This window comes from Mesocricetus auratus, unplaced genomic scaffold (genome assembly GCF_017639785.1).
Source record: "Mesocricetus auratus isolate SY011 unplaced genomic scaffold, BCM_Maur_2.0 Super-Scaffold_100676, whole genome shotgun sequence".
In the NCBI taxonomy this organism is placed as follows: domain Eukaryota; kingdom Metazoa; phylum Chordata; class Mammalia; order Rodentia; family Cricetidae; genus Mesocricetus; species Mesocricetus auratus.
This window is the reverse complement of record NW_024429266.1, coordinates 149,311,743-149,324,742: the sequence shown is the minus strand read 5'-3', so window position 1 is coordinate 149,324,742 and position 13,000 is coordinate 149,311,743. Positions and strand designations below refer to the sequence as shown.

At 40.3% G+C, this 13,000-nt stretch overlaps 1 protein-coding gene across 3 annotated transcripts in view; it reads left to right on the top strand.

Annotated features, from left to right (window-relative positions):
- The window catches only part of LOC101829606 (aprataxin and PNK-like factor), a 59,737-nt gene that overhangs the window by 36,080 nt on the left and 10,657 nt on the right, over positions 1-13,000 (top strand). For all 3 annotated transcript variants that reach the window (XM_040738282.1, XM_040738281.1, XM_040738283.1), the window contains exon 8: positions 7,270-7,386. In XM_040738282.1, coding sequence (XP_040594216.1) covers positions 7,270-7,386 — 117 coding nt within the window. The remainder of the gene's footprint in view (positions 1-7,269; positions 7,387-13,000) is intronic.

Genomic DNA, 13,000 nt, shown 5'->3' with positions numbered 1-13,000 from the left:
CATTTCATGGATTTTTTTGTTTGTTTTTTCTCCTATTTCTTTACGGGATTTCCTCGTTTCTTCTTTGAGGGTCTCCATCATCTTCATGAAATAATTTTTAAGGTCTGTCTCCTCTTCTTCGTCTATGTAGTGCTTTTCGGGTCTTGCTGGTGTTGGATCCCTGGATTCTGGTGGGGTCATGTTGGTGTTTCTATTGCTGAGTGATCTCTTCTTCTGTCTTCTTCCCATCTCTTCTTCCAGTGGTTGCTGGTGGGGTCTTTCTGTCTCCACTGGTCTCCTTCCTTCCTGCAGCTGAAGCTGGGGATGCTGACACGGAGTTTGGGTCCTGGTAGGGCTGATGTCTTTCCTGAAGCTGGTCTCACTGGGGTTGGGGTCTTGGAATTGTTGACTTCTTTGCTGTGTGGGCAGGTCTCCTGAAGCTGGACTCGCTGGGGTTGGAGTCTTGGAAGGGCTGATGTCTTTCCTGAAGCTGGACTCGCTGGGGTTGGGGTCTTGGAGGGGCTGATGTCTTTCCTGAAGCTGGACTCGCTGGGGTTGGGGTCTTGGAGGGGCTGATGTCTTTCCTGTGTGGGCGGGTCTTCTGGATGCCAGGAGCAGCCGGAAGATCAAGGGGGGTCCCCGCCGGAGACCCAATCTCACCTGAAGCTGGACTTGCTGGGGTTGGGGTCTTGGAGGGGCTGATGTCTTTCCTGTCCAGTTCTGAGTTTTAAATTTATATATGATGTCTGTGGAAGTGTCCTTAAGCCTAGAACACAATGTAAAACTCTACAGCAAAATATAAGCTATTACTTTGGATTTTGAAAGGCACTGTTTTATGTCTGTGTTAGTTGGCTAAGGCAGCCATAACCCAATACCACAGACTGGTTTTGCTTTAGTAACAGGATTTATTTTCCCTCAACCTGACATTAGAAATGCCAGATTCCAGCGTCTGCAAGCCTGGCTTCTCTTCTTGTCTTGAAAGTGGTGGTTTTCCTGGTGCTTTTCCTCTGTCATTTCCCAGTGTCTCTTCCTCATCCAGGAAGATACCAATCATTTTGTGTCAGGTCCCAAGCTTTATGACCTCAATTAACCTTATTAATATCATAGGTGGAGATTAGCGCTTCCAACACAGGAGTTTGGAGGGGCCACAATTCAATGAATAGCAGTATTTAACACTGTCATTTCCTTTTGTTAAGAGGAGTAAATGGTTTATCAAATAATAATTCATTCACTTATACTTTATAAGTTAGTTTTAATCGCTCTTAGCTTTAGGCAGCAACTAACTTTAATTTTTAAATAATGTCTGAACAATGCTTAAATCAAAATAATTTATATTTGTTACAAAGAATAGGAAGTAATATTTATTGAAATGTTTATATTTATAAAGAAGGGGGAAGAATGGCATACTGAGTTTAAGATAAACCTACATACTCACACACTTACATATCTATAAAATCATTACAAAAGTCTAGCTTTTCTTCATCCAAGGTATTATTGCTTTAACCTCTCCCCTGTCTCAAATGGATAATGCTCCAAGTCTCTATATTTTCTTTTCTTTTTTTGAAAGTAACAACTTGATTCTATATTCAAAGAAATAAAACATATTTTAAAATTATATTCTTATCCTTTAGTTAATTTTGTTTTTTTTTTTATTTTTAAATTTAAATTAGAAACAAGGTTGTTTCACATATCAGTCCCAGCTCCCTCTCCTACCCTCCCCCAATCCCCACTCCTTTCCCCAGGGAGGGTGAGGCCCTCCATGGGGGGTATCCATAACCTGTCATTTCTTCCAGGGCAGGGCCTAGGCCCTCCACCAAGAGTTCAGGCTGAGAGAGCATCCCTCATTGTGGGATGGGCACCCAAAGTCCATTTGTATAACAGGGATAAATACTGGTCTACTACCCAAGGCCCCATAGATTGCCTAGGCCTCCTCACTAACACTCACAATCAGGGTGTCTGGATCAGTCCCATGCTGGATTCCCAGCCATCAGTCTGGGGTTCAAAAGCTACCCCTTATTCAGGTCAGCTGTTCCTGGGGGTTAAACCAGCCCAGTCTTGACCTTTATGCTCATCAGTCCTTCCTCTCTGTCACTGGGTTCCTTGAGTTCAGCTCAGTGTTTAGCTGTGGGTGTCTGCCTCTGCTTCCATCAGTCATTGATTGATGGTTCTGTTTCCCGACTCTCTGGCAGTGGGATTGTAGGTTGGCATTCCCCTGATCCATGTCTAAAATCCTTGTATGAGTGAGTACATACCATGTTTGTCTTTTTGTGACTGGATTACCTCACTCAGGATGGTTTCTTCTAGTACCATCCATTTGTCTGCAAATTTCAAGATTCCATTGTTTTTTTTCCCCCGCTGAGTAGTACTACATTGTGTAAATGTATCACATTTTCTCTATCCACTCTTCAGTTGGGTGGCATCTAGGTTGCTTCCAGGTTCTGGCTATTACAAATAATGCTGCTATGAACATAGTGGAATACTTTGAGAAGAGTTGGTATAAGCTGTTCTTTGAATTTCTCATAGAATTCTGCACTGAGACCATCTCGACCTGGGCTAATTTTGTTTGGGAGACTTTTGATGACTGCTTCTATTTCCATAGGAGCTATAGGTCTATTTAAAATGGTTATCTGTTCTTGATTTAATTTTGACAAGTGATAGCTATCTAGAAAATTGTTCATTTCCTTTAAATTTTCAACTTTTGTGGATTACAGGTTTTCAAACTATGACCTGATGATTCTCTGGATTTCCTCAGTGTCAGTTGTTATGTGCCCCTTTTCATTTCTGATTTTGTTAATTTGCATGTTTACACTCGGCCGTTTCATGTTTCCTAATTTTGGATAAAGGTTTGTCTATCTTGTTGATTTTCTCAAAGAACCAACTCTTTGTTACATTGATTCTTTGTATCGTTTTCCTAGTTTCTACTTTATTGATTTCAGCCCTCAATTTGATTATTTCCTGGCCTCTACTCCTCCTGGGTGAGTTTGCTTCTTTGTGTTGTAGAGCTTTCAGCTGTGCTGTTAATTCTCTAGCGTGAATATTCTCCAGTTTCTACATGTGGGCACTTAATACTATGAACTTGCCTCTTAGCACTGCTTTCAAAGTGTCCTATAAGTTTGGGTATGTTGTGTCTTCATTCTCATTGAATTCTAGGAAGTATTTAATTTCTTTTTTTATTTCTTCTTTGACCCAAGAATGGTGCAATTGTGCATTATTCAATTCCCATGAGTGTCCCGACCCACAGGATATTCGTCTGGTAGACACCTAGGAGAAAGATGGAGGACAGGGAATATAAAGAATGGATGTCAAGACAGGATCTCATCAAGGCGACTTTACTTCATCCCAAAGGGATTTATATAAGGAAAGGGAGGAGGGGAAGGAATGGGAGTGTGTTGCAGCTGCAATGAGCCTAGTGGAACAGGTCAGTGGGAGAGGTAACCTCTGTGCTGCTTGGAAACCTAATTTGCAGGGCAAAAGGTCGGGGATAGAACTTCCTATGTTGCTAGGTAACCTGATGGTAGGTTCTTACTTTATCTAGCTCAATCTTTCCTATGTCCTCGCCTAACTCCTGGCGGAATTGGGGGCTTTCTGTTGAGCTAATCTTTAACTGCTAATTAAGCTGCAGGCATGTTTCTGGAATTTAGCAGAGGTAGCACAGTGGTCCAGAGTCATGTACTCCCTGTGAGGGTTGAGTCACATCTTCTCTTATGAGTATGTGAGGCAGCTGTATCTGGTTGATGGCCGGAGGACCCTGACACATGAGTTTGTAGGGTTTCTGTAATTTGTGTTGTTGTTGAATTCTAATTTTAACGCATGGTATGAGATGCATGGAGTTATTCCAACTTTTTTGGACCAGTTGAGGTTTGATATGTTGTCAAGTATGTGGTTGATTTTTTGAGAAGGTTCCATGTGGTGCTGAGAAGAAGGTATATTCTTTTGTGTTTGGATGGAATGTTCTATAGATGTCAGTCAAACCCAATTGGGTCATAACTTCTATTAGTTCCTTTGCTTCTCTGTTAAGTTTCTGTCTGGTAGTCCTGTCTATAATGATGAGAGTGGGGTGTTGAAGTCTCCCATTGTAAGTGTGTGGGGATTTATATGTGATTTGAGTTTTAGTAATGTTTTTTTAATGAATGTGGATGCCTTTGTATTTGGGGCATAGATGTTCAGAATTGAAACTTCATCTTGGTGGATTTCTCTTGTGATGAGTATGAAATGACCTCCTTCATCTCTTTTGATTTTGTTTTAAAGTCTAATTTGTTAGATATTAGGATTGCTATACCTGCTTTTTTCTTGGGTTCATTTTATTGGAAAATCTTTTCCTAACCCTTAATTCTGAGGTAGTGTCTGTCTTTGAGGCTGAGGTATATTTCTAGTATGCAGTGGAAGGATGGGTTCTGTCTTCAAATCCATTGTGTTAACCTGTGACTTTTTATGGGTGAGTTAAGACCATTAATATTGAGGCATATTAATGACCATTGCTCATTCTGGTTTGCTTTGAAATGGTTGTTGTTGGTGGAATTATATGTGAATTTCCACCCCTTTTTTCTTTTGGCTGTTGGTAAGGTGGGGTTATTTATTGCTTATGTTTTTCTGGTTGTAGTTAACTTCCTTAGGTTGGAGTTTTCCTTCCAGAACTTTCTGTAGGGCTGGGTTAGTGGATATGTATTGTTTGAATCTGGTTTTGTCATGGAATGTCTTGTTTTCTCCATGTATATTGATTGAAAGCTTTGCTGGGTATAGTAGTCTGGGCTGGCTTCCATGGTCTCTTAGTGTTGGTAGACTATCTATCCAGGACCTTCTGGCTTTCAGAAAAGTCAGGTGTAATTCTGATAGGTTTGCCTTTATATGTTACTTGACCTTTTTCCTTAGCTGCTCCTAATAGTCTTTCTTTATTCTGTATGTTTGGGGTCTTGATTATTATGTGGCATGGCCTCTAATTCAGGTTCTGCCACCAGGTTCCTGCCCTGACTTTCCTCGTAATGGAGTGTGACCTAAGCTTTTGAGTGAAATAAAATCCTTTTTCCCTCATGTTGCTTTTGGTTATAATGTTTTATTACAGCAATAGAAATTTAAGACAGTGGGTAGAGGCATTTGCCATCAAGCCCGATGACCAGAGTTAGATTCCTAAAACACACATAGTTCAAGGAGAGAATGAACTCCCACAATGAGGCGGAGTTTCTCTGTGTCCCTGAAGCTGCTTCCAAATAACCAGACTGGAGCTTAGTATTAATTACAAATGCTTGGCTGATAGCTCAGGTTTATTACTAACTATCTTTTACAACTTAAGTTAACCCATTTCTATTAATCTATGTATTGCCACGTGGCTTGTGGCTTTACTCGTCCTCCAACATATCTTGCTCCCTCTTTATCTCCTTGTGACTCCCAAGATTCTGCTATTCTCAGCATTCTCTCTGCCCTGAAAATCCTGCCTCGCTGTCAGCCAATCAGCTTTTTATTAGCAATGAGAGCAACACATTTTCATAGTGTACAGAAGGATTATTCCACAGCAGCACCCACAAATTGCCCTGTGACCTCCACATGTGTGCCATGGTTTAAACACACAGACACAGACACACAGACACACACACACACAGACACACAGACACACAGACACAGACACAGACACACACACACACACACACACACACGCGCGCGCGCGCGCAAAAGTGAGTTTTTTTAAAAAACTATTAAAGCAAGCCGGGTGTTGGTGGTTGGCAGAGGCAGGTGGATTTCTGTGAGTTTGAGGCCAGCCTGGTCTACAGAGCGAGTTGCGGACAGCCTCCAAAACAATACAGAGAAACCCTGTCTCGAAAAAACCAAAACCAAAACCAAAACAAAAAACTATTAAAGCATGTTGTTTGTAATATGTGAACGTGTATATTACTATTATTTTAAGTAAATAAATGTACTTTTCTGATTTTTCACTTTAAATTTCTTGCAGGGTAAATCCACCACATAAAGAAATGGTTCTTAAACTCTAATAATAAATTTTAAGAATAGCAGAGAAGCCTGAGCCAGAATTTGAAAAATGCTTTTAGAAGACATGGTAGTGTACTTTGTGTTTAATGATTAGGAAGGAAACATGGGTCATTCTAGAATGTTGGTAATGTTGTTAGTATAGGATACAGAAATCTTCAAGGGCTATAGATGCTTATATTTGCTGCATACCTACATGAATGGTATAATGTTTACAAATCGTCTTTTTGTACACATGAGTTGTCTTATGACAATGGAAATTGATTGTTTCCCTGGGAGTCCTGTACTGATTAGATGTCACCACTGACAGGCATTAGAACATGTTGAGAATGGAGAGGATAAATGAGGTGAGTTATAGTCTCATCAATAGCCAACTTTATTCAAATCCCAAACAGTTTATACTCGGAGGGTTAAGAAAGGTTACACAAGTAAAGTTCTCATGAGTTCAAGCTACATACAATTACAAGGACAGGCCACACATGGAAACATGTTTTTCCACAGTAGCACATAAAGGATAGTTTAAACATCTAATTGAAATAACAGCAGCAAGCAATCATGATTAATTTGAAGTAAACTCACTCCTTTGTGCTACACCTGGGAGGAGCATGAAAACACATTACAAGAATAATCCTATGTTTTAAAGAAACTGAGGTCACAAGACTTTCTTCTCGTTTTCTTGGAGTTTTCTCACAAGCACCCAGAATTCTCTGCAAACAACTCAGTTCCTGGACTATTTCCTGTTGGGGAAGTCCTGTTATTTGCCTGTGCATTTGTCAATAAAGTACTGTCTGGCCAATAGAAAACCTAGATAGGAGGGACTAGGAGTCGAGGAGGATTCTGGGAAGGGGAAACACAAGAGAGTCAACATGTAACCGCCATGGGGGTAGGAGCCCAGAACTATTCTCCAGTAAGAGACATACTTAGATTAACAATTATGGGGTAATTACTTAAAGCAGAGCTAGCCAGTAAGAGACAAGCAAGGCCAACAGCTTCATAATTAATACAGCGTCTTGTGTGTTTATTTGGAACTCATGCGGATCTAGAACCAGGCTGGCGCAGCAGAGCCCAGGCGACTGGCAGGGGATAAACCAAAGCGGCTAGCAAGGAAAAAGCTTCTCTTAACAATTTCCAACAGCTATGTCAGGTTGGTCAACAACATGGCATGGGGATGTCATCTTTACTTATTATCATCAACATAGGCGTTAGGTTCCTGTCTGGAATTATCAGTTATTGCTTGGTTTCACTCTACAGCCACTATAAACCCTTAACTTCCTATTATTTTTTCTTCTAATTTTATGTTTATGACCCTCACAGGAAGAATCCTCTCCATTTTCAACACTTGAGCCACCCTGGTGATAGTGACTATGGAGACATACAAGTCACAGATGAAGGTGACAGGCCTGAGTGTCCCTATGGGGCATCTTGTTACAGGTAAGGAAACTGAGTCATGTGGCTGCACTCTTCCCTAACTGCTTCCTAGCCAGGTGAAATTGGGTGACTTGAGCAGCTCCCCATCTTAAATCTGTACATAGTTTACATTAAATTTATGTAGGACACAGATATTCTGTCAAATAATTTTAATTGTTATCAATCTTATAACAATTTATAACCTGAAGTTTTTCTGTATTTTTGTGTAAAATATAATCAGATTAATTTATAGACATCCAATACATACTCTGTGAAGACACTAAGATGTGATTTGTAAGTCAGTTGGGGATGTTATCCCCTTTCTGTCAGCTTCCTCAATTCCTACTAATCCACTTTTTTTTAATCCTGTCAGCTTTTTTTGTCTTAAAAAATAAGATTTTCCTCACTGAAAAAGCCATACAAATGATCATGTAAGTGAGAGATGTCTGCCTCTTCCATACTGGTGATGTTTAGGTACTTTTACAGCTGCTCTGAGCGGGCTATTTTCCTGACTTCATTTCTGCGGGTTCATTTTGGTAGAAAAGCTGTTCTTTTGGGGATGATTTTATGTCCTGATACTTTGCTGAAACTTTCCACTGTCAGTCCTCTAGTGGAGGTGTAGGGTCTCTTAAAGAGAAGACACCACAAAGAGGGGAGGGTGGACTTCTTCCTGCCTGTATACATCCCTTTTCTTTCTTTGCCTTATTGTTCTGAGATGTCACATATTGTAATGAATGAGCTAGTGGAGAGTAAACAGTCTTTCTTGTTTCCTCAGTCAGCATGGTGTTATCCGTGGGTCACAGTGAACTCAATACCAAGTGGGTTCCATTTAGTCAAACATGGGTCTTGGAGCTCACACAGCATGCAGATGCTAGGGAAGCTGTCTCTTGTCACAGTGATGGGGGTGGGAGTGGAGGTATTGAAAGATTCCTGTTTGAATCTGTGGCTTTAGGAGTCACAGATCCCTGTGCTGTCCTGTCTCCAGAACCCACTAGAGGAATCAGTGCGGAACCACAGGGTGTTGACCTACAGCATTGGTTAAGCTACCAGGGAAGGAGTCTGAGTCATCACTGCCCAGGCCTCCTCACTGACTCTCACATTTGGGGGGTCTGGATTAGTCCCATGCTGGTCTCTCAGCTGTCGATCTGGGGTCCAAGAGCTCCCCCTTGTTCAGATCAGCTGTCTCTGTTGATTTTGCCAGCCCATTCTTTGCCAATTTGCTCATCGCTCCTCTTTCTCTGTCACTGGGTTCCATGGGTTCAGTTCAGTGTTTAACTGTGGGTGTTTGCCTCTGTTTCCATCAGTCACTGGATGAAGGTTCTAGGATGGCATATAGGGTAGATGTCAAGTTCATTATCAGGAATGGGCATTTAAGGTGGTCTCTCCACTATTGTTTAGCTTGCCAGTTGGTGTCATCCCTTTAGATCACTAGAGGTCTCACTGGTGCCAGATCTCTCTTCTAACCTATGACTCCCTCTATTATGGTATTTCTCATCCTGTTCTCCCCCTATTCTACCCCCCACTCAATCTTCATGTTCCCCCATGACCTACTCTCTCTTCCTCTTTTCGTCCTCTCTTCTGCTCAGCTCCCACTCCCCCCCTCCACCTCTCACCGTGTTCCCAATCTGTTCAGAATATCTTGCCTCATTCCTCTTGTCTGGGGTACCATGCATATCTCTCTTAGGTTCTTTCCTGTTTCCCAGACTATCTGTCAGTGGAAGTGCAGACTGGCACTATCCTGATCCATCTCTAAAATCCATACATGAGTGAGTACATACCGTATTTGTCTTTTTGTGACTGGGTTACCTCACTCAGGATGATTTCTTCTAGTGCCACCCATTTACCTGCGAATTTCAAGATTCCATTGTTTTTTTCTTCTGAGTAATACTCCATTGTATAAATGTACCACATTTTCTCTATCCACTCTTCAGTTGAGGGGCATCTAGATTGCTTCTAGGTTCTGGCTATTACAAATAATGCTGGTATGAACATGCTGGAACAGATGTCCTTGTTGTATGAATTTGCATTTTTTGGATATATGCCTAAGAGTTGAATTGCTGGGTCTTGTGGTAGACTGATTCCCATTTTCCAGAGGAATCTTCATACCGATTTCCAAAGTGGGTGTATGAGTTGGCACTCCCACCAGCAGTGGAGGAGTGTTCCCCTTTCTCCACATCCTCTCCAGCATAAATTGCCTTCGGTGTTTTTGATTTTAGCCATTCTGACAGGAATAAGATGGTATCTCAGAGTTGTTTTGATTTGCATTTCCCTGATGGCTAAGGATGCTGATCACTTTCTCAAGTGTCTCTCAGCCATTTTAGACTTCCCTATTGAGAATTCTCTATTTAGTTCTGCAGTGCACTTTTTAATTGGATCCTTTGGTGTTTTGGAGACTTGCTTCTTGAGTTCTTTGTAAATTTTGGAGATCAGCCCTCTGTCAGATGTGGGGTTAGTGAATATCTTTTCCCATTCTGTGGACTGCTTTTTTGTCTTGTTGACTGTGTCCTTTGCCTTACAGAAGCTTCTTAGTTTCAGGAGGTTCCATTTGTTAATTGTCGATCTCAGTGTCTGTGCTACTGGTATTATGTTCAGGAAGTGGTCTCCTGTACCAACTCGTGGAAGAGTATCTCCCACTTTCTTTTCTAAGAGTTTCAGTGTGGCTGGATTTATGTTGAGGTCTTTCATCCATTTGGACTTAAGTTTTGTGCAAGGCGATAGACATGGATCTATCTGTAGCCTTCTGCATGCCAATATCCAGTTATGCCAGCACCATTTGTTAAAGATGCTTTCTTTTTTTCCATTGTATAATTTTAGCTTCTTTGTCAAAAATCAAGTGTTCATATGTATGTGGGTTAATCAGGGTTATCAATTCGGTTCCATTGGTCTACCTGTCTATTTTTGTGCCAATACCAAGCTGTTTCGAGGACTATAGCTCTATAATAGAGCTTGAAGTCATGTATGGTGATGCCTCCTGAAGTTCCTTTATTGTATAGGGTTGTTTTGGCTATCCTGGGTCTTTTGTTTTTCCATGTAAAGTTGATTATAGTTCTTTCAAGGTCTGTGAAGAATTGTGCTAGAATTTTGATAGGGATTGCATTGAATCTGTAGACTGCTTTTGGCAAGATTGCCGTTTTTATTATGTTGATCCTATCAATACAAGAGTATGGGAGATCTTTCCATTTTCTGGTATCCTCTCTGATTTCTTTCTTTAGTGACTCAAAGTTCTTGATATACAGGCCTTTCACTTCTTTGGTTAGCATTATTCCCAGATATTTGATGCTGTTTATGGCTATTGTAAAGAGTGATGTTTCTCTGTTTTTTTTTTCTCAGCCACTTTATCATCTGTATATAATAGGGCCACTGATTTTTTTGAGTTTACCTTGTATCCTGCCACTTTGCTGAAGGTGTTTGTCAGCTCCAGGAGTTCCCTTGCAGAGTTTTTAGGGTCACTTATGTAAACTATCATATCATCTGCAAATAGTGAAAGCTTGAATTCTTCTTTTCCTATTTGTATGCCCTTGATCTCCTTTTGTTGTCGTATTGCTCCAGCTAGAACTTCAAGTACAATATTGAAGAGATATGGAGAGAGTGGACAGCCTTGTTTTGTTCCTGATTTTAGAGGAATTGTGTTGAGTTTCTTTCCATTTACTTTGATGTTAGCTGTTGGTTTACTGTATATTGCTTTTATTATATTCAGGTATGTTCCTGTTATCCCTGATCTCTCTAGGACCTTTATCATGAAGGGGTGCTGGATTTTGTCAAAGGCTTTTTAAACATCTAGTGAGATGATCAGTTGTTTTTCTTTTGCAGTTTGTTTATATGGTGGATTACGTTGATAGATTTTCTAATGTTGAACCATTCCTGCATTCCTGGGATGAATCCTACTTGATCATGGTGGATGATTTTCCTGATGTGTTCTTGAATCCCCTTGGGTCCCAAGGTAATTGTAGCTTTGTAAAAAGAGTTTGGCAGTGAGCCTCCTGCTTCTATTGTGTGGAATACTTTGAGGAGTATTGGAATTAGGTCTTCTTTGAATTTCTGGTAGAATTCTGCACTGGAGCCATCTGGGCCTGGGCTTTTTTTGTTTTGGAGACTTTTGATGACTGCTTCTATTTCATTAAGGGTTATAGGTTTGTTTAGATTGTTTATCTGTTCTTGATTTAGTTTTGGCAAGTGATATCTATCCAGGAAATTGTCCATTTCCTTTAAATTTTCGAATTTTGTGGAGTACAGATTTTCAAAGTATGCCCTGATGATTCTCTGGATTTCCTCAGTGTTCGTTGTTACGTCCACCTTTTCATTTCTGATTTTGTTAATTTGCATGCTCTTTCTCTGTGTTTTGGTTAGTTTGGATAAAGGTTTGTCTATTTTGTTGATTTTCTCTAGAACCAACTCTTTGTTTCATGGATTCTTGCAATGTTTTCCTGGTTTCTACTTGATTGATTTCAGCCCTCAATTTGGTTATTTCCTGGAGTCTGCTCCTCCTGCGTGAGTTAGCTTCCTTTTGTTCTAGAGCATTCAGCTGTGCTATTAATTTTCTAGTGTGACTGTGTTCCAGTTTCTTCATGTGGGCATTTAGTGCTATGAACTTTCCTATCAGCACTAATTTCAGAGTGTCCCATAAGTTTGGGTATGTTGTGTCTTCATTCTCATTGAATTCCAGGAAGTCTTTAATTTCCCTTTTTTTATTTCTTTCTTTACCCAAGGATGGTGCAATTGTGCATTGTTCAGTTTCCACGAGTTTGTAGGGTTTCTGTGATTTGTGTTATTGTTGAATTCTAATTTTAATGCATGGTGGTCTGATAAGATACAGGGGTTATTCCATTTTTTTTGTATCTGTGGAGGTTTGCTATGTTTCCTATTATGTGGTCAATTATAGAGAAGTTTCCATGTGGCGCCGACAAGAAGGTATATCCCTTTGTGTTTGGGTGGAATGTTCTATAGATGTCTGTTAAACCTATTTGAGTCATAACTACTATTAGTTCTTTTGTTTCTTTGTTAAGTTTCTGTCTGGAGGTCCTATCTAGTGGTGAGAGCGGAGTGTTGAAGTCTCCTACTACTCTATGTGATATTTTTATGTGTGATTTGAGCTTTAGTAATGTTTCTTTCCCGAATGTGGGTGCCTTTGTATTTGGGGCATAGATATTCAAAATTGAGACTTCATCTTGATGGACTTTTCCTTTGATGAATATGAAATGTCCTTCTTCATATCTTTTGATTGATTTTAATTTGAAGTCTAGTTTGGTATATATTAGGATTGTTACACCCGCTTGTTTCTTGGGTCCGTTTGATTGGAAAATCTTTTCCCAACCCTTTACTCTGAGATAATGTCTGACTGTGATGTGAGATGTGTTTCTTGTATGCAGCAGAAGGATGGGTTCTGTTTTCGTATCCATTCTGCTAGTATGTGTCTTTTTATAGGCAAGTTGAGACCATTGACATTGAGGGATATCAATAACCATAGATTGATGATTCTTGTTTGTGCTTGATTTATTGGTAGTGGAGTTACTGTGTGTAGGTTCTCCTCCCTTTTTCTTTTGGTTTTGGTAAAGTGGGATTATATATTGCTTATGTCTTTGTGAGTGTAGGTATCTTCATTGGGTCTAGGTTTTCTTTCCAGCACTTTCTGTGGCGCTGG